Below are 22331 nucleotides of genomic sequence, written 5' to 3'. Positions count from 1 at the left end.
TTGGCCTGTTCTGCTTTGGCAGCACCCACACAAGTAAGGTATCATTTTACTCGGGGGAACAAGGGGAACTCTGGGTGGTAGGACATTTATGCCGGCAAGGAGATGCCACGCAAAAATGTATGGAAAAGTGTTTTTTTTACCTAATTTTAGGGTTTGCAGTGATTTCTGGGTAGGAAAACGTTGGGGGACCCACGAATGCCATACCTCCCTGAACTCCCCGGGTGTCTAGTTTTCAGAACTGTTTGGGTTTGGTAGTTTCCCAAGTTTGCCGCCGAGCCCCGGGCCAAAAACGTAGGTGCCCCCCCCCAACAATAAGGTACTTTTGCCATAGGTTACTTTTTAAGTCTCCACCTTACGATTTGGGCCTTTTCCTGTTGCAGCACCTATACTACCCACGCAAGTGAGGTACCATTTTTTTGGGGAGACCTGGGGGAACGCTGGGTGGGTGGAAATTTGTTGATCCAAGCAGATTCCAGAACTTTCCACCACAGAAATGTGAGGAAAACGCGTTTTTTGGTCAATTTTTTAGATTTGCAAGGGATTCTGAGTAACAGAACCTGGTGGGAGGCAGTCGAATCACCCCATCCTGAATTCCCCTGGGTGTCTAGTTTTCAAAATGTATATGTTTGCTAGGTTTCCCTAGGTGCCGGCAGAGCTAGGGTCCAAAAACGAAAGGTAGGCTCTTTGCCAAAAAAGGGCCCGTTTTCAAAGCGAAATTGAGGTGCGACCACGTTCCGTATTGCGCTGTTTCCTGTGGCAGGCACTAGGCAGACCCAGGCAAGTGAGGTACCATTTTTTTCGGGAGACCTGGGGGAACGCTGGGTGGGTGGAAATTTGTTGATCCACGCAGATTCCAGAACTTTCCACCACAGAAATGTGAGGAAAATGCGTTTTTTGTGTGAATTTTATTAGCTTTGCAAGGGATTCTGGGTAACAGAACCTGGTGGGAGGCAGTCGAGTCACCCCATCCTGAATTCCCCTGGGTGTCTACTTTTCAAAAATGTATAGGTTTGCTAGGTTTCCCTAGGTGCCTGGCAGAGCTAGGGTTCAAAAACAAAAGGTAGGCTCTTTGCCAAAAAAGGGCCCGTTTTTACTGCGAAATTGAGGTGCGACCACGTTGCGGTTTGCGCGGTTTCCTGTCGCAGGCACTAGGCAGACCCAGGCAAGTGAGGTACCATTTTTTTCGAGAGACCTGGGGGAACGCTGGGTGGGTGGAAATTTGTTGATCCACGCAGATTCCAGAACTTTCCACCACAGACATGTGAGGAAAATGCGTTTTTTGTGTGATTGTTTTAGCTTTGCAAGGGATTCTGGGTAACAGAACCTGGTGGGAGGCAGTCGAGTCACCCTATCCTGAATTCCCCTGGGTGTCTAGTTTTCAAAAATGTATAGGTTTGCTAGGTTTTCCTAGGCGCCGGCAGAGCTAGGGTTCAAAAACGAAAGGTAGGCTCTTTGCCAAAAAAGCGCCCATTTTCACTGCGAAATTGAGGTGCGACCACGTTGCGTTTTGCGCTGTTTCCAGTCGCAGCCACTAGGCAGACCCATGTTGTAGATAAAGGGGTTAGACCCATACGATCAGTGGGACCTGGGTAATAAGTCGGTATATAAGGAAGTGGTCCCTGACCAAACACCAAAAATTTCTTAGAAAAAATCACAATGTTTTGAAACAAATTAATTTCGCAGAAAAATCAGAGTGCAAGGTGTTTTTTATTATCACCACACTGTTGCAATCAATCAATGATCCAAAAATAATCAAAGTCATTATATACAGTATATACAAAATTAGATGCGCCCACACGGGAAAAGGGGAAGGGCTGTGAGGAAAAGGGTACACATTTCATGACAGTTAAAACATCACTAGTCAGAAAATCTCATGTGCACAAGTTATCATCACAAAAAATTATAGATCCCCATAAGAAGGGTCAAACAGTGTATGAATATCAAACAACGTTTCAAATTGAAGCTCCTAATTAGCTGTGTACATCAGGCTGTCCTTTAGGAGTTCAGGGGGAGTAGAAGGAAGTCTGCGTTTCGACCCAGGGAATGTAGGACAGTGGATCCTTACTAAACGGGTCTTCGTCAGGACGTGATGGGAGGGAAGGGTACAGTGGGGCTTGTCCTTATTGAACGATCAAAGGGTGGCTTGAAAAAACGTAGTCCTTTTCATTGTTGTGACATATTTAAAGCAGTTGCTCTCCGGATCTCTAGATGAAGGCAACAAATCTTTAATATAATTATCCTTAATTGCGGGGTAGCATTAGAAGGTCCTGAGCGTCAGGTAATCACTTTATTTTATCCTTGAATGAATGGAAGCGAAGCGGAGCGTGTAAGTCAGCGTCCTGCGACCTTCCTGGTCTGGCTCGTCGGAGCAGGACGCTGACTTACACGCTCCGCTTCGCTTCCATTCATTCAAGGATAAAATAAAGTGATTACCTGACGCTCAGGACCTTCTAATGCTACCCCGCAATTAAGGATAATTATATTAAAGATTTGTTGCCTTCATCTAGAGATCCGGAGAGCAACTGCTTTAAATATGTCACAACAATGAAAAGGACTACGTTTTTTCAAGCCACCCTTTGATCGTTCAATAAGGACAAGCCCCACTGTACCCTTCCCTCCCATCACGTCCTGACGAAGACCCGTTTAGTAAGGATCCACTGTCCTACATTCCCTGGGTCGAAACGCAGACTTCCTTCTACTCCCCCTGAACTCCTAAAGGACAGCCTGATGTACACAGCTAATTAGGAGCTTCAATTTGAAACGTTGTTTGATATTCATACACTGTTTGACCCTTCTTATGGGGATCTATAATTTTTTGTGATGATAACTTGTGCACATGAGATTTTCTGACTAGTGATGTTTTAACTGTCATGAAATGTGTACCCTTTTCCTCACACCCCTTCCCCTTTTCCCGTGTGGGCGCATCTAATTTTGTATATACTGTATATAATGACTTTGATTATTTTTGGATCATTGATTGATTGCAACAGTGCGGTGATAATAAAAAACACCTTGCACTCTGATTTTTCGACTAGGCAGACCCAGGCAAGTGAGGTACCATTTTTTTCGGGAAACCTCGGGGAACACTGGGTGGGTGGAAATTTGTTGATCCACGCAGATTCCAGAACTTTCCACCACGGTAATGTGAGGAAAATGCGTTTTTTTGGTGAATTTTTTAGCTTTGCAAGGGATTCTGGGTAACAGAACCTGGTGGGAGGCATTCGAGTCACCCCATCTTGAATTCTCCTGGGTGTCTTGTTTTAAAAAATGCATAGGTTTGCTACGTTTCCCTAGGTGCAGAGCTAGGGTGCAAAAACTACAGCTAGGCACTTTGCCATAAAAGGGTCAATTTTTAATTGCAAACTTGAGGTGTGACCACATTGCATTTTGCTCCGTTTCCTGTCGCAGGCACAAAGCCGACCCACACAAGTGAGGTACCGTTTTTATCGGGAGACTTAGGGTAATTCAGATTTGTACATCAACTGTTATTACCTATTGAGTTTTCATGCATTTCTCCCTTCCCAATGAAAGACATTGTGTAAAAAAAAAAAGAAAATTGAAAAATGACCAATAACTTGCAAGCTAGTATGAGTATTCCCAATTTTGAAAATGTGCAAATATATACTGTTTCTAAACTCTATAATTTGTACCTAATTCAGAAATACATAGGTGTCTTTTGTACCGATTTTTCCATGTATACTTTTTCCAAGAATAAATGCTCTATACCCGGAAAATAATAAAATACCATTGCAAGTTGCTGCTCAGTTTTTGGCTCTGGGTTCGTCGGGTTCTTGGTGAAACTACAAGTTCTATATATCCCCGCAACCAGGAAGATCAAACGGATGTAACGGTATATTGCTTTCAAAGAGCTGTCAAAATTACAAAACGTTACAGGTGAAAACGTTGAGACAAAAGGCAGTTTTTTCAACTAATTTTCAATTATTCCAATATTTAACTGTTAGTTTCTATAAAGAAACCTTCATGGATTTAGACAAATGACCCCTTTCTGAATTCAGAATTTTGTCCACTGTTCAGAAATGTATAGCTTACCAGGATCCATTATTGCTTTCAAACACATTTCTACCATTACCTGGAAGGAGGTTGAAAGCTCTAAAAATAGCAAAAAAAGGCTATGTCCCAGAAAAATGCCAAAACTGTGTAAAAAATGTCGGTTCCCTGACAAAAGGCTGTCATTCCCTAAAAGCTGAGAAAATGGAGATTTCAGCCCCGCAAACCCTTTTTTCATAACATTTGCAGGGAAAAACCCAGAGGCTTTCATTTGCAGCCCGTTTTTCCCGTTTTTCCCATTTTTCTGAAAAAAACTAAAATTTCACTGTATTATGCTAATTTCTGGGACCCCTCCAAGGGAATCCACAAACCCTGGGCACCTTTAGAATCCACATGATGTTGGAAGAAAAGGACGGAAATTTGGCGTGGATACCTTATGTGGTCAAAAAGTTACAGGGGCCTAAGCGCGCACTACCCCAAATCGCCAAAAAAAGGCTTAGCACAGGAGGGGAAAAGGCCTAACAGCGAAGGGGTTAAAAAAAAGTACTTATCGCAAAAAACGGTTGGGGAGAGGAAGACCTCCTTTGAAAACGGAACAGCGCCGCAAGTTGAAAATGCTAATTTGCTTTGTAACAATAAAAAGGAAAATAAAAGCAATTCCTCACTATATATGCTAGAAATGTTTTTCACCCTAGAGTTCGAGCGCAGTACATAATGCAGTTGTGAATTTGAAGGCATGTGTGGAAGGCAGACACTAGGAGATAACGTAAAGGGTATTAAACAAACAGGGAGCAAGATTACATTCGCCATTTATAGTCTCTCCTGGATTTCACCTCATGTCTGTGAGAAGATTGCCTCCTCGGCGTCGTCATGGAGACATCCGCAGATTTATGGAGCAGCTGTATACTAGCTTTGTTTATTTTATAGAAATGCTGTTTTTGCTCGGGTTTCAGGATTGCTTAATTGGGTAGGAAAAACAACTTTTAACACCGCCGCCTTCTAAAGGCACTTTCACTACAAAAGACAGGAAGCCTTTGGCAAAAAGCCAAGAAAGGGGAAAAAAGCCTAAACATAACCTGTGCATGAGCCTGCTTCAGTGCTTCTGAGTGATTTTTTTAATCAATTCACGGTTTACAAATAATATTGTTAAAAAGAAAACGGGTAATTTTAGGCCATGTAAAACAATACCACCTGATGGCGACAGCGTTAGGGAATGTGTTACACAGACTACAGTGTTTTACTACAAGGCAGTCTATCTACCAGGTCACTCTTCAAGGCACTTTATGGTCTGTCAGTCAGCCCTGCCTCAACCAAATACACCATCATTTAAGGACGAGAGAGCCAGTGTCCAAAATAAGTCAAAAAAACAGTTCATCTCATTATGCCTCCTTTGTTTATTAATTCAAGCCATTCCACCCATCAATTTTTTGTATACTTCCATGCAACGCCCCAAGTTGGATGGGTATTCCCAGATGTGGGTCACCTGCTCACTGCGCCAGTGGAGCTAAGCTACACCCGACTAAAGGGCCCCAACCATGGCGAAACGGGTCTTGGGTTGCTTGAGTTCTGGTCCAGGGAAGCCTTGGCCTAGCAATTTGAACTAGAATGTTCCTATTGGAGCAGGGTCAAGACTGATTTACAAATGGCTGGGTCCGAACTTAGGTGGCATGGTGTGCAAAATAAAGATGGATTGATATATGCGACCAGAGTAATTACTCTAGTGGCTGAGATGAATTTAAGCAATCCCACTCATCACCTTTTTGGTACACTCCTTTGTCGATGGTAGCACTAGTTTTTCTGTAGCTCAACAAATTGCAAAACCGTGTTTTCACCACCTGCCCATGAACGTTTAGCCTCCAACTTAACAGCTGTTTGAAGCTGGCCAGTGGAGAAGACGTAACCAGAAAGCAACACTTTGAACTGGCGGGGACGTGTCCCTAGTCCCTCCACCTTGGCCACAGATAGTGTAAACAGATTTAGCAGAAGCATAGCTTCCATTGGTGCAGTGCCACCAGGGCCAATTGAACCCTGATTATTGCTGCGTATCACAGTTCAAGCAGCGGTCAATGATGCCCGTTTCCTTCTTTGCACTAGGGCCCATCGCACACTGGCTATGCCACTGAGACTGCTCCTGTTTCAGGGAGACTCACTGGGTTCCACAGACTGGGGAGTACAGTAGGCCCCAGGTATAAATGCACACATATGTGACTCACCTCCTTGGTTATTGATTAGTCAGTCTGCTTTCTGACTGGGGGTGAGTGTTGGAGTTCCTCTTTACAATGAACTAAGCGAAGGGGGAGCATGGTCAGTATAGGTCAGATAACTGATACACATGTTCGGTAAAATGAATGGTAGGTAATTTCCATAACCTCTCGAGGTTCTATCAACCACATGGTGCAGAGACGAGTGCAACCCCGAAATACCAAGCTAACAATTCACTCACGGCCACAAGCGAAGGTAATTGGCTGTATATTAAGTTGTTTTTTGGATGCCCTGCCCAATGCTTACGTGTCACAGTCAGGGGCTTAGCATCCATTGGTGCAGCAAGTGCAGTGGCAGTTTTCCTGATCTTTGCATTTAAGCTGATCGCTTTTCCTTCACCCGACAAGGTCTGTGAAGGTCCCATACTCTTGCCTCTCAAACAGCTATATTTTACTCTTAATGCCTATGACACCTGAATCTGGGTTAACTTCAAGCTTTTTTGTCAGATCTTATTTCAGACTTTCAAGCTCATTTTTAGGATCCTCTATAATCGCGGGCAATGGAATTACGCGATTCTGCAACTGCTGGATTTTCTGCATAATCAGGGATTTGCTGCATTTGCCAGATAATCCATCGTCTGCTAGATAATGTGCAGATTTCAGCACAAAAAAAAAAAATCGAACTGAAGTATATCAACACTTCCTAAAACACGGCAACATGGAAGGCCTGTCGCAAAGGTTGAATAGTCACCTTTTTGTTGATTATTTCTGTATTTGGGTGTCAAAGTGGTGCTAATGGGGTGAAACCTTTGCCCAGAAAGTGTTAACCTATAAGAATTCCCAAATAAAGAGGCAATGCTGACACAAAATGTGTTGCATCAGGCTGTATAGTTTGGCTTTTCTTTCTGCAGAATTTGTTATTCTGCCGCATAGGTTGGTCCTCCGTGCCGCATGATTCCAGTGGCTCTGTCTAGAACTTTCACTCTACGCTGGGGCAGGCTTTCTGACAGATCCCCTGTTTGTAAGACCGATGTGGGTAATTATAAGTCTGATGTTCCTGGCATGTAAAGATCAGGGACAGCTTTTTCTACTTCACACCAAATTAGGCTTTTGTGAGGGAATATTCTTAGTTTTGCATTCAGTGCTGTGCATACAGTAGATCACTCAGCCATCTCATAACATAAACCACTTTAGTGGTGTTACAATTAGCAAAAGTGGTGTTTGTTTGACGCTGTTGTGAGTCAAAGTATTGGTGTTACTTGTTTGTACGCACAATTACCATGCAGAGAGTCCCCCATGCTCAGAAGTACTGGAATTATGAGATTCTGCAGTCTTTACCCCATAATTAAGGATTTTTCTGCATAATTTCTACAATTTAATAAAAATAGTTTGTTTTTAGCTCAAACCTATCAAACGTTACTAAGCCAACGCCTCATGCGTTACCTCAGGGTGGCCGTCATTTTATCGCTCAGTAGCGGATTCCTGTATTTTGATGTTACACTGGTATTAAGGAGGAGATGAAACCTTTGCTCATACAATGTTACGGGCAAAACATCAGAAATTCATCAAAACAGGTTCACATTTACAATGTTGCCACAGGCATATAATCTGTCCAAGAGGCAAGTTAGCCACATATTACTCGTATGGTGACTACTCTATCGTTTTTGCAGGCAATCACGATGCAGGTAGATTTGTACGAAATTCAGAAAGCTGTGAAGCTCCCAGAGCTGGGCTTGAAGAATATTCATTTTGTGCAGCTCTACTATAAATAAGCATATGGTTTAGTCACCGGTGCTCAGGAAGCTTCTTCTGGGAAAATTAAACTAAATATTGAAAATGATCGACCAGGAGGAAACAAGAGAAGCTCATTAATTACATGGTACAGACTCGACGGTTAAAAATGGGTTTTTACCTTTCTTTAGTGAATGCAATGCAGAAAGGAAGAATGTCAAATAACCAGGAGGCTGAGGTGAGGCATTGAACTGAAAAAATCCAAGAACTCCAGGCTGTTGGCAGAAAAGACAAAAATGGTTATGGATAGGAAAGTGAGCCACAGCTCACATCAAGGCAATTAATCACACAATGTCAATGTGTTGCTAAGGTACACATGAGGAATGAGTCCAACAATAACATGTCACCCTTACTTTGGACATAAGACATTTCCATACTTCCCTAGTTGAACTAAGTACGGACTCCTCCCATTTATTTTATACCCGCCACCCATAGTTCACTTCTTACAAGTAAAGCGCTTCACTTCCTTTAAATAAACAGAATAAAAATAAATACATTTAAATGAGAATTACAGTGCAGGCATGCACACATACTTATGAAGCACTCACATTTCGAAATTCAGGCGATCAAAGGTTGCGGGTGCTGATATCGATGCAGAGCGCCTCTCCCTCTGAAACTGATTCATATTTTTTGAGCTCTCTCAAACACTTTGTCCCACTGACCACCCAGAATTGCTTGGTATGGATAGATTGTCCTTAATCCTACTTCTCCATGTTGACATACTCTACCTTGGACACGCTTGAGATCAGATGTTCTAAACGAACAACGGACGAGTGGCTTCACAGGGCATGAATGGATAAGTTATGTCTTATGAGTAATGGCACTGAGAGGCCATCATACCCACAGCACCGCCATTCAATGTGAAGGCTCGAGTTTGGCTTTTTGAGTTAAGTGCCTTCCCCACTTGGGGCCATATGTAGGTGGCCAAATACCGGTCGGTAACGGCCGATTTCGGCCGTTACCGACCGGTATTTGTAGTTTCAGATGTAGGGGGCCAGAAAATTACAGATTCTGTATATTTACCGAATAGGTAAATTTACTGAATCTGTAAATTACTGAATCGGTATATGTACAGAATCGGTAATATGGGATGTAGGTGGCACTGGAAACAGTGCCACAGGCCCTTAGGAATTCGTTATTTACCATGAAATACTATTGCATGGTAAATAACGAATTTCTGTGTACATGCACATCTGTGCATGTACACCTGTGCCATGTGACACACATACATGCCCTTAGGGCATGTATGTGTGTCACATGGCACACAAGCCAGAATCAGGGGTGCAACAGGGTGTCAAAGTGACACCCTGTCCCTCTTGACAATTCGGTAAATTTACCGAATCGGTATTTACCGATTCGGTAATTGCCATTGATTCCTATGGGCCTCAAGGCCCATAGGAATCAATGGCAATTACTGAATCGGTAAAAACTGATTCGGTAATTACCGAATCATAACGATTCGGTAATTGATACAGAATAATTACCTACATGGCATTTACCGATTTGTAAATACCGAATCGGTAAAATTCGGCATTTACGATTCGGTAAATGCCATTTACCTACATATGGCCTTGGGGGCTTAAAGTGGGTAGCAGAACCAAACTCAGCCATGGTTTAGCTTTGGGCTAAGTATAATGGCTGTAGATTTTCTGGATGGCAAGCTGAGGTGAGGTTCTAATAGTGTGTAGCTGGTCTTGTAAAAGATAGCTGAAGGTGGTCATAAATAGACAAGGTGGTCATAAATAGACAAGGCAGTCCCATCACTTTCATTCTACAGGAGAAACATCAGATAATCTGTCCCTTAAATCTTCAACATGCAATTGAACAGTCCTCTTCCTTTAAGTTTAATGCAAGAGAATTCTGGATAGCAATTGATGAAGATTACGTAACAGCCTGCGTTTTTGGGCTTTCAAACATGCAGATTGCTGTGATAGCAATTAACAATACCAACCTCAATTCAATGAAGCTTTTAGATTCAGATTGTTAGAAGAACGTCTCAAAATATCACCATCGACAACACCAGGCTTATCCTTATGAGCAGCAAGGGATGCCTTTTGTTGTGTGCTTGGTCTAGAGCAAAATCCACCACAACTGCAAACAATCTCATTCACTCCTGCTAAAAGAATGTGGCAATGCCACTTGGACAGAATGCACATCTACATACAGTTAGGATAAAAATTCATCTCCATTAAGCAGTAAGGACCAGTGTTAAATGGTGGGACGAATTCCAGCTTTAAGATTCTGGAACATGCAATGGTTATCCAACTTGTATTGAAACAGAGCAAATTAGGCCTGCATTGAGTTGGTGCAGCTGTAAGCCAATCTATTTGTAGTTATGGCTATGGCTACTGTTCCAACATCCAGTAATTCCCCAGTTCATAGACAGAACAGAAGGCTGTATGTTATGGGGGGAATAAAAGATTTACCCTACTTCCTTTGCAAATCATCTGGGTAAGTATGGTGAAGAACTGAGCCCGTGTGTTGGAAGTATTACTAATCATATTTTGTAATGCTTTAGATGCATCTGAAAACTAGTAGAGAACTAAGTTAAAAGAAATAAAGTATCAAAGTAGCATTATTTCTTGACCCATCCCTTGATTACGATTAACACGAAGGGATTTGCAACCAAAGCAATATATTGAAAATGTGTTTGAAGAAGCCAAAAGAGAATAAAATCAAAAAAGGCAAGAAGCACTCTACATTTACCAGGACATGGAGAAAGTTGGGGCACTTTCCGGCTATAAGATGAACTCTGGGAACACCAAGGTCCTGATGCCCTGGAACATTGATACTGAGGACATTGAAGAGACCATCAGTGCACTAAATTGTAGGTATCTGTAGATTAATATTCCGGACAGAATAGATTATTTGTTTAAGCTTAATTTTTCCAAAGCCTGTGTTTAGGTGAAGATGACGTGGGAAAGAAACATTATCTCCTGATGCCTTTAATTGGCTGGGTGAACTACGTTACAACAGCCTTACTGCGAACATTTATTTTTTATTTTTTATTTATTATTCCAGAACCAGCATACCCAAGTTCCAGCTAAATTTCAATTTCTAAATGGAGACAGAGATTGATAGGTTTATCTGGAACAGTGATAGCAACTGTGCCTATAAAAAAAGAAACCAAGCTAAGAAACTAAGCTAAGCAATTACCCGCACTGAAACTCTGTTGTACTAACGCGCGTTGAAGCAGTTTGAGCACGCCAGTGATTTTACTTGCTACACTTTCATTTTTAAAATCGTCGTTTGTACTGTTGTAGATGAAAACTATTTGCACAGTATTATTTTAAAAATTGTTGGCACATTAGCAAAGTTACCTTTTTGTGTGCAGAATACCGCTCATCTCCCCGTTCCACCGCAGCTTGTGCTGTTTGTTGTGGAGGGAGTGGACTAGCGCGGTACAGAGGGAGTCCTTCACCCTCACTTCCGGGGGCCATCTTGGAGAGCTGACGGTCTAGTGGTTGCACTAGGACCAGCAGGAGCCTCCTATTTAGGGCGAACATTTCCTGCCGCGCCAAAACTAAGCAATTACCCGCACTGAAACTCTGTTGTACTAACGCGCTGCTGAAGCAGTTTGAGCACGCTAGCGCACCAGTGATTTTACTTGCTACACTTTCATTTTTAAAATCGTCGTTTGTACTGTTGTAGATGAAAACTATTTGCACAGTATTATTTTAAAAATTGTTGGCACATTAGCAAAGTTACCTTTTTGTGTGCAGAATACCGCTCATCTCCCCGTTCCACCGCAGCTTGTGCTGTTTGTTGTGGAGGGAGTGGACTAGCGCGGTACAGAGGGAGTCCTTCACCCTCATTTACGGGGGCCATCTTGGAGAGCTGACGGTCTAGTGGTTGCACTAGGACCAGCAGGAGCCTCCTATTTAAAGCTCACATGGGGCTGACGCGCAGCGGACACGCGCAGCGGGCGCACCGATGGCGCGCCGGAGGTGCGCCAGAGGTAAGCCCGTCTGTGCCCGTCCGTGCCGCGGCCGGGACTAGGGACACTCCCCTTAGCCATTCCTATCACGCTGTACACTATTCTAGGGATATGCTATACTCACTGCAGACCCAGGATAGTTGTTGCCAAAATACACTGCTAGCTGATACCTGGAGGGGACCCATATGTTGTAAACACTGTAAAGTTGAGCTAAGCCCGGAGATACATGCCATTATACCCAACGGCGCAAAACCTTTCCGGGGTGGACTCATTAACGCCAGGTCTATGGGTAAAAATGGAGCGCATGTACATGACCTAATTGTTGAGAATGATCTGGACTGTCTGTTCGTCACAGAGACGTGGCTTAAAGCCTGGTCTACCCCTGATGTTGTCCTAGCTCTACCGCAAGGGTATCATATCCAGCGATTGGATAGACAAATACAACGCGGGGGGGGATTGCCATCATCCACCGCGACTCGATCAAATGTACTACATTTGAACTTCCAGATATCAAGGAGGCGGAAAGTCTAGGTTTCAATCTCCATATACTTAAGACCACGACTTTCACTCTGTCTGGAGTACTGATATACCGACCTCCTGGTCAACAAAAAAACTTTCTACATAGTTTAGCCGAGGTAATTAGCAACCTTACCCTCAAATTTGCCAATTTTACTGTTTTAGGCGATTTAAATCTCCACCTTGATTCTGACTCTGATACTAATGCATCCTGCTTTAAAGATCTAATAGACGTACTTGGGCTGACCCTACTAACACGGGACCCTACGCATAAGGCAGGACATTTATTGGACTGCGTTTGCACTAATCTGTCATCTATACAGGTAAAATCACCTTGCCCCCTAACCTGGACAGACCACATGTTCATACCTTTTGACCTCACAGTGGAGAGGAAGGGGATCAGAAAGGATCTCCCTAGGGCCAATGCCAGTATGAAGCATTACTGGAAGAAAATAAGTAAGGATCCAGATCTGCAGCAGAGAGCTGCAGCTCTCAAACCCATTCCCACGGGTGTCACGGAAGTAGATAATAAAAATTTCAACTACTGGATTAAGGAAATCTGCAGCCCCCCCCCCCCCCCCCCCCGAGGCCATAAAACCCAGTAAACTACACCAGAACAAAAAATCGGCACCCTGGTTCTCGCTCTCCATAAAAGAGAAACATGCAGAGGTTAAAAGATTGGAGAGGAAATGGCGCCGCCTCTATAAGGAAGAGGATCTCAGCCACTATAAAGAATCTAGGAAGCAGTACCATGCACAGATTAAAACTGCTAAAAAGGAATACTACTTAAAAGCAATTGATTCTTCAAATAATAATAAGAAAGAGATTTTTAAAGTAGTTAATGATTTTATGAAACCAAGGTTCCTCCAATCAGAGATCCCTCCCTCTCTCACCCTATGCAACTCCATTGCAGACTTTTTTGAGCAGAAAATATTAAACCTTACTAAGGATTTTTCTGAACAGCCCACTTCCAAGGCAATAGAAGACCCAGAAACCGCCCCGGAAATAGCAAAATTCTGTGATTTCCGACCTATCAGCCCAGAAGACTCACGCCAATTGATCATGTCTACTAAATCTGGATCCCCTTTTGATTCTTGCCCCCCAATGCTGATACAGGCCCTAGTTGATACAGTCAACCCCATCATAAACAACATCATAAACTCATCTCTGTCTTCTGCTGAGGTCCCATCGGAATGGAAACTGGCGGCAGTAAAACCGCTGCAAAAAAAACCCCTGCCAGACCCCTCAACACTTTCCAACCTCCGCCCAATCTCCCTGCTCCCGCTGCTTTTTAAAATGACTGAAACTGTGGCGACCAAACAGCTGACTAAGTTCCTAGAGGATGAGCACATCCTGCACCCTAATCAATCAGGGTTTAGGGCCTCACACTCCACCGAGTCTGCTCTCATTTACACCGTGGAGACACTGAAGACCGCCATGGATCAAGGGAAGAAGGTAGTTCTTGTCTTACTTGATATATCGGCGGCCTTCGATACGGTGTCCCACCCAATACTGATCAGTCGGCTGGTAGCGGCGGGTATAGCGGGCACTGTGTTGAACTGGTTGAAGAATTTCCTTGACCATCGTAGACAGGTCACAGTGTTGGGAGAACACTGCTCTGAGGAGAAAGTCACACAAACAGGGGTACCGCAGGGCTCTAGTCTGAGCCCGGTACTGTTCAACTTATATATGACCCCCTTGATTGAGCTGATTTCGTCCTTTAACATCTGTACCATATCGTACGCTGACGATACTCAGCTCATTCTAGTTCTAGATAGGGAAAATGGAAAAGCAGAGGAATATCTAAAACACTGCCTCACCGCAACCTTTATCTGGATGCGTGAGAACCATCTAAAATGTAACACCGGGAAGACCGAAATTATACCTTTCGGCCCCCAAAACCCCTTTTCCCCTAGCCTATGGTGGCCATCAGATGCAGAATCCCCTCCGGATACCATCGCAACGGCCCAAAATCTAGGGATTAAGTTTGATAGTGCCCTATCTTTTAAACAGCAGGCTGGGGCAGTGGCAGGGTCTTGCTTTAACATCATCAGAGGACTCAGAAAGTTTTTTGATTTCCTTCCTCTGACAGCCAGGAAGACGGTGACAGTAGCACTCGTAACTTCTCGCTTGGACTACTGCAACAGCTTATATGCAGGACTCAATCGCTCTGTCCTGCATAAGTTGCAGATGGTCCAAAATGCTGCTGCCCGCCTGGTGTTAAAATGGCCGAGGAGGTCATCTGCCTCGGCTGCTCTCAAGGCCATACACTGGTTACCCATTCACAAGCGCATACTGTTCAAGATCTTGGTGATTACTTTCAGAGCTTTCCACCAAAAAGGACCCAAATACCTTCTCCCCTGGTTCAAACGGTATGTACCAACACGCTCCCTCAGATCGGCAAGCCTGAATCTGTTACAGATTCCTAAATTCAGACTCGCAACAAGAGGAGGAAAATCCCTTGCAACACTGGGCGCAAAAGCCTGGAATAAACTCCCAACCAATCTGCGCCTGATCTCTGTGGAGAATAATTTCCGTAAGGCCCTGAAAACCTGGATTTTCAACCTATCAGACACGGTCTGTATGACTCTGGTTTAGACACAGCTGTGTTTCAGTATTAGTAGAGATAGATGTGCGATTCTTGACTGTTGCCGGGTCCCATCTCAGGTTACGGGCTTAAAGCGCCAGGATGCTCCTTGGAGTGACAGCCGCGCTATAAAAGTGCATACTTACATTACATTACATTTTCCCCAATGAGAACTGTCCCAGACTATATCCACTGATTCAGTTTTGGGCTTTTAAATTGGAGGTAATTCAGTTATGCTTCGAAATTACAATACCACCCTACTCTCTTTTATCCTTCTACTTGGTTTCTTTCAAATTTATTTTACCAAATTCTTTTTAAAATATTGCCTTAAAATATTACAAGGAAAATGTTTGACATTGATGGAGATTAGAAGTTGTACTCTGGTAGGAAATGCGGAGTTAACACAAATTCAGATTGAGGAAAAAAGCTAGTTTTTTTAGGATCTAACAACGCACCAACCAGGTGGAGAAATTAGGTCATCTGCTGAAATGAAAGCGAAATGGACCCCAACTGAGCTTATTTCCGCATCATGGACATGGTAGTTGGATTTGGAGCAGTTTCTCCATCCAATGAAAACAGCCATCTAATTTAGACAATATTGAGAGTATCGCAGCTGTATGGTAGTCTAAATTTCTTGGCAGATGGATGACAATACCCATACTTATGAAATAGGCAACCATAGTTTTGACAGACAGCAAGGACATTTTTATTAGATAATTTGAGCTTACTGGGCAAAGCACTACGTGGTATGCACTAGGCCTGGGCAAAGCACTACATTACGCTCGCGTAGTGTGCAAAGTTTGCGCTACTTGTGCAAACACGCATAGCGTAGCTTAGTGCTGCGGTCATTTTTTGCTTGCCTGCGGTCCTCAACGTCAAGTTGGCGACCGCGAGCAAATAAAATGATATCCCGGTGAGATTTTTTCCTCGTTTGCAATCAGCAACATCAAGTTGCTGATCGCGAGTGTGGAAATAAACCTCCCGGCGAGATTCTCAACGCGGGGAGGTCAGGTTTCTCATTGCGAGTGGTCGCATATGCTTGGGACCGCTCGCGATGAGAAACTACCAGTCTGCGTTGAGAAAGCTGCCGCTCGAGTAAAAATCTACTCAAGCGGAAGAAAACTACAGCTCGCACTGTGCAAGATGCCGTTTACAATGATTGCACAGTGCTGGATGCTTGTCCGCACTGTGCAATCATTAAAAACTGCATCTTGCACAGTGCAAACAGGGTAGCACGCAGATCGCGTAGTGCTACACGTAGCTTGCATAGTGCAAAGTGCACTTAGCGTAGCTTCTCGAAACTACAAACTATGCCCAGCCCTAATATGCACTAATATCCAACAGCAGGACTTAATGTCCCTCGTATTGGGTATTTCACTCCTTACAAATAAAATGGAAAACCTTTATGAAATGCACTGTGTTACTATCGATAGCGCATGCAACAGTATACGATAAGCCTACCTTCATGCCCCGCATCAAGTCATTCTTGCAAATGCAAACCACTTAAATTACAGAGAATCATCTCAGTCTGTGACAACGTATTCTATTATTTCCTTGGTACTAATCTCTGGAACTAACACCTAGAACGGATTCCTTTTTTCTCTCCTGAGTAATGCATCCATTTAAGTCCTATACAACATTGTGAGTTTTGTTGTGGTTGGAGGCAATACTGCTCAAGTACATACTAACCTCCTACGTGCCGGAGGGCCTAAGGGTATTAATCAGCAAAAGGGGAGGTTTGCAGTTTGATTAAGTAAAAAACACTGAAGGTTATTTATAGGAGGAGCTATAACAACTGAACACTGGAAACGAACAGGTCTATATTTTAAGGGCCATGGTAGCCTTTTACACTAGTTCTACTTTCTCAACAAGTGAACACCCATTAGTTAAATGTGATGATTTTATTATTAAGCCTTGGTACCCCTTGTTCCGTTGTAGCCACCTAGTTAGAAGCGGTCTGGTGTGTCAATGGCTATCTCATACAGAAGGCTCAGCTGCTTCAGCAGTAGTGTAGCAAGAGTGCCTTGAGACCAAATGGAAGCACCGATAATGGGCCTTCCTACCGCCTGGCTGGGTGCGACAGAGTTCAAAGGTGTGATAGCTACACAACCACCTATGCACTTGGGCATCAGCAGGCCCGCAAACAGCAACTGCTGCTTTTAGAAACGGAATTACATAGAGAAAATGGTTCCCTCCGATTAAAATGAAAGATTCCCACACCCCCACCATGTGTACCGGTAAAACCAAGTTAAATTACAAACCCGAAGCTCTCGGAAAATCTAAAACAGTCTTTAAAGGGCTTTACTGCTCACCTTACCATTGATAAGAGATTGGAAAACACTTGGATTTCCCACAGAGGCAATCCAACACTAGCAGAGGCAAGAAAGGAATCCTGCTGTGCTGCACTGTGAGAAAGGCCACATGCCTTGCCTGTATCTCTTTGTTTTGCTGCTGTTAGCAATTGTGGATTTTGACCTCTGCGTGACCTAGAGTCTACTTAACAGAACCCAGATCCACATACTCGTGGAACGCTCTGCCATCATGCCGTGGGCCCTTCCAGACTCCATCAGGACACTAAGATGTTACAGAAAATGTCGGTTATTAATAACTCTTGTACGTCAAAGGTCTTCGCACAAAGAACGCTGCTGTGCTTGCTAGAAGTAGAGTTATGAACTGCGGAGTGCAGGAAATGACACCCTTCCAATGTTAAAGTATAACATACAGCCAAGCAAATTGCTACACTGTGGCAGCTGTTTGCTGCGAAGTCATACTCGCTGAAATAAAATGTAACTTCAGCCTTAATTGTAACTTCGGTTTGGAAAACACTGGTTCTACCAATCCCGAGTGCAATCTGGCTCCGTGACTTAAATTTGTACTCCTATTTGAGCTTTTTTAGTTTTATGGGACATAAGGAGTGAAAGACTAGGCTTAATCGAAGCTGGAGCAGCAGAGCTGTGGAACCCGGAAGCACTTCCTGCCCCCCTCCCCTCCCGGGACCACTTCCTCACTAATACAGCCCACCCAATTTCCAAGGGATTACGACATGGATTGTAAAATATTTTCTGCAAAGTCTCGTTGAGCAGGGAACTTGATTAAGGTGGGTTGGCCACTCACATAATGTAGCAGTGAGGAACACAAAAAAGAAAATAATAACTGGAATGGTTGAACTAATCTCCGCCACATGGAATTATTCAGAGCCATGTCCCGGTCCATCGTTTGTATGGCCACATGCCACCCCAGACAGGAACCAGCCATGTGCCCAACAGCCTTAGTCCTGCTCCAATAGGGACAGACCAACCCAATATACATACGGCTAGTCTCGGTCTAGAGGCATAGTGGGAGAACAACAATGGTATGGAATGCCCCGACCATCACCTCTGGCTGAGAATATTTCAAGTACTCATTTCACTCCCACACAGGGGCGGCTCCTCCATGTGGGCGGGGAAGCGTTGCCCCACTGATTTCCCGCAGTCCGCAAAACAGAAACATAAAATGGTATAAGCGCCTTTTAATATTTCTGCTTCTCGCACTGTGAGAAACCAGAAGAAGGGTGTTGAGGGCGGGAGGGTGGGTCAGGGAGGAGTGGCAGCCCAATGTTGTGGGCGCTGACTGTTTGGTCGGCCCTAGGACCGGCCAAACCAGTCATACACACTTTCCCATTTTCTCCATGTAGGCTGCATGGAGAAAACGGCCTCCCCATAAATGCCTGTGCGGTCGGCGTCCCAGCCAATCATAACTCTGCCATTGCAGCATTGTGAGTGGCTTAGGGGAGGGGAGGGTGGCTGCCTGCGTCTGCTTCCTGCGAGGACGGACAATGCGACGCGGGACCGGATCGCCAAAGGTACGTTTTTATTTAAATTTTTAAAGTTACCCCCACCCCCCACGCCCCTCTCCCCGCGCGTCATGCCGGCCGCGACTGCTCCCACACTTCCTCAGGAAAATATACTCTCACAAATCCTCTTGCATAACATAATCCTTTCTCTCAGGACTTCCAATACATACAAAGCAACTACACTAAGAGTGACAAGCTCTAGATCCAATCATACGTCAACTCACTTAAAGCAACCTAATGTACCACAGCCATTCAAGAAAGAGGGAGTCACACAGACATTCAACCAATCCAAATCAGCAGATACTTTCCAATTCATGATTACATAAGCAAGGAGAAGATTCATCTAGGCACCCTCAGGCTACCTGATGGTTCTTTCAGCCCCAGACCGTCCTTACAAAGTTAAAGGCTGAACCCTAGAAGTACTTGGAAGACACCTACCTACTAAAGAGAAAGCCCATGCACCATTGTGGTGTGTTCATACACCCACCCAACACTGCTCTGAACTATGCATCATAATTAGTGACTATATTAAGATGTATATCGTGACTAATTCGGAGTCTAATTGCTGGAGAGAATAAGTGGGTATGTAAGATACCTCCCGTCAGCGTACACCCCCTTGTTCATGGTTGAATCATAATGTGCTCTTTCAATGTAATTAAGTCTACATTACTAGGTTATTATGTTTGATGGTTAAACAACCCTGATTAGCACAAGCTCTTTAGAAGCACTATTTTTACATGCAATGTATTCATTCGCACAGCTTTTCTTTCGTTTCATCAAATATGGGCATTTTTCTCTATAGCCAGTAAAGACACCATTACATTGACATGGTTACCCTGGGTGTAGACAAGAAAGAAATGTTAGTCCGTAAGTTAGACGAGTAAGAAAGTAATCCAGTCAAGGCTTAATGTATGTTTCTGTATAAATCAGCAGGTCGCCTTCTATCAATTTACAATATTCATACACATTATTAGTTAATAACCCAGGGTAACATGATGAATAAGTGGGTTTTGATAATGTGACAATTACAATGCAAAGCGATCCAGGAATAGACCTAGCCAGAAATAAATCAAAAATCTGCACTCGATATCACTTTGACACGGAGGAGCTAATGTACGTTTAATTGGTAATTTAAAGCCACATAAAGAAGAACATGCACTTTAAGAGAACGGCCTATGCTTGAGCCATCAGTATCAAATGACGCTACGTCTAGAAAATGGCGGTGCTGGGTAAGAAAGGGCAGAGGGAGGAAGCAAAGGCCCTTACGGAGAGCTTTTGCATTAGGTGCATCCATGTGCCAAGTGCAACTACTGCGTCGTTTTTAGTGACTTGTATGCCCTGGAGCTGTGTCATTTGCAATGACCTAAATCAAGCCTCAAGGTCAAATTCTAAGGCGTAAGGGCCATATGCATCATTAGCGGGATTAGCAATTACCTAATTGCGATTCGCATTCCTAATGTATGAAACTGTACGAGCTTCATTTAGTGAATCCCAGCGGCTCGCAATTGACCTACAGCATTAATATTCATAAGGTAAGTGGCAATTTGCGACCCATTTGGGAATCGTTAAAAACACATGGGATGGTGGCCTGCTGGGGACAGCAGACCACCATGTTGGGTTTGCTTTTAAATAAAGCAACATTTCTTTTTAAAATCAAATGCAGCCTGTTTTCCTTATAGGAAAATGGGATGCGTTTAAAAAAGAAAAATTATGTACCTAACCTCCCCTCGAGCTTCACTTATGGCATTTCTAGCCGTCCTGGAGGTGTTCAGTAGATACTCTGGCTTTGCCATTAATTGGACGAAGTCGGTCCTGTTTGTTTTGAGCGGTGATCCCCCGGAGGTTCCCCCACGCTGTCCGGTTAAATTGGAAGTGGAGGGATTTAAATATCTTGGTATTTTTGTATCCCTGGACCCTCGGAGCAGATACTCTCATAACCTGTTGCCTCCATTGGTTCGACTTAGGCGCGACGTGGATCGCTGGAAGTCGCTTCCCCTTTCTCTTCTTGGTCGAGCTGTTCTGTTTAAGATGATGGTCCTTCCTCCTTTCCTTTATGTGCTCCAGAACTCTATGGATCCGGTTCCGCCGTCGTACTTTAAGGAGGTCGAGGCTCTCCATAGACAACTTCTCTGGGAGGGCAGGCCCCGAATTGCGTTTGCGAAATTGACATTGCCGTAGTACGATGGCGGGATTGATCTGCCTAATATTAGGAAGTATTACTGGGCGTCACAGCTGGCGGCGCTCAATCAGGTTATTTACGGTTCGCCAAAGGACCCCGGCTATAGAATGGACCGTGGCCAGGTTCCCGGGGGAGAATTTACTAGGGCATTACATGCAAGACGGGGACGCTTTCCCGTGGTGGGACCGACGGCAGTGGCAGTTGGGGTCTGGCACGAGGCTACCCGCTCCCTCGGGTGGGAGGGGAAAATCACGTTGGCAACCCCTCTCTGGAACTTGAACGCTTGGGCAGCCTATGGAAATCCAAGGGCTTCGATAAATGGGACCTCATTGGGATCTCCAGAGTTGGGGATCTATGGAGCAAAGATGGTATCCTTCCATTTGAGACCCTACAGGAACGCTATCGGATGCAGGGGAGCGAGAGGTTTTGTTACCTTCAGATTAGGCATGCACTGCTAGCTAACATCCCCCCTGGCGCGACGCTCCCGGAGGCCTCCCCACTGGAGGATCGAGTGTTGAATGGTCATCACCCGTCGAAAACGATCTCCCTGATATATAGAAAGGTAGTTAACCACGCAGAGGATCCCTTGGAGGCTCTGAAGGGCCAGTGGACGGCGGATGGATTGCTTCTGGATGATCAGGACTGGAGGGAGGCAGTGGCCTCTCCGAGGATCGTTGCCATTCAGATGAGGCTTCGGCTGGTTCAATTAAAGATTCTCCAGCGCTGCTATGTGACTGGCCCACGGTTGGTGCGAATGGGTTTGGCTGTGAGTGGCGATTGCAGGAGAGGGTGTGGTGAGTCAGGAACATTCTTTCATGTGTTGTGGGACTGTGCCCTCATTCGGGGGTATTGGTCTGCTATTCATGCCAAGGTGTGGGGAGTGGGGTTTGAGTTGGAGGCGAGGCGTTGCATCCTGAATATTTGGGAACCGACTGATCTCCCCTCCCATGGAAAGATGTGGGCCACGTTGGCATGTAGTATTGCGAAGCGTAATATAGCTCAACTGTGGGGGGCGGTTCAGCCACCGACAGTCGGGAAATGGATGGACGATTCAGATTGGTGTATGTTTAGAGAGCGGGCTGTGTATTTGGCAAGGGGTAGGCCCAAGAAATGGGTACAAGATTTGGGGACCCTGGAATGTTTATAGGGGTGAAATCTGCACTTCCCCGGTGGCAATGGAAGACCCGGAAGTGCTGGAGGATCGCATAACCCGAATACAGGCATCATTGTTGATCTTATTTACTAGGAGGATGTGATCAGATTTACTGCACAGAGTGGCA

The 22331-nt window shown here is 44.4% G+C and overlaps 1 protein-coding gene across 1 annotated transcript in view; it reads right to left on the bottom strand.

Annotated features, from left to right (window-relative positions):
* TXNDC11 (thioredoxin domain containing 11) overlaps nt 1-22331 on the bottom strand; it is a 538914-nt gene that overhangs the window by 302959 nt on the left and 213624 nt on the right. Inside the window, exon 5 of the mRNA XM_086941405.1 lies at nt 8122-8215. Within this exon, the coding sequence (XP_086797531.1) occupies nt 8122-8215 (94 nt within the window). The remainder of the gene's footprint in view (nt 1-8121; nt 8216-22331) is intronic.

The sequence above is a fragment of the Lissotriton vulgaris genome, chromosome 10, assembly GCF_964263255.1.
Source record: "Lissotriton vulgaris chromosome 10, aLisVul1.2, whole genome shotgun sequence".
Taxonomy (NCBI): domain Eukaryota; kingdom Metazoa; phylum Chordata; class Amphibia; order Caudata; family Salamandridae; genus Lissotriton; species Lissotriton vulgaris.
The sequence above is the reverse complement of the archived record's forward strand: the minus strand, read 5'-3'. Positions and strand labels throughout refer to the sequence as shown.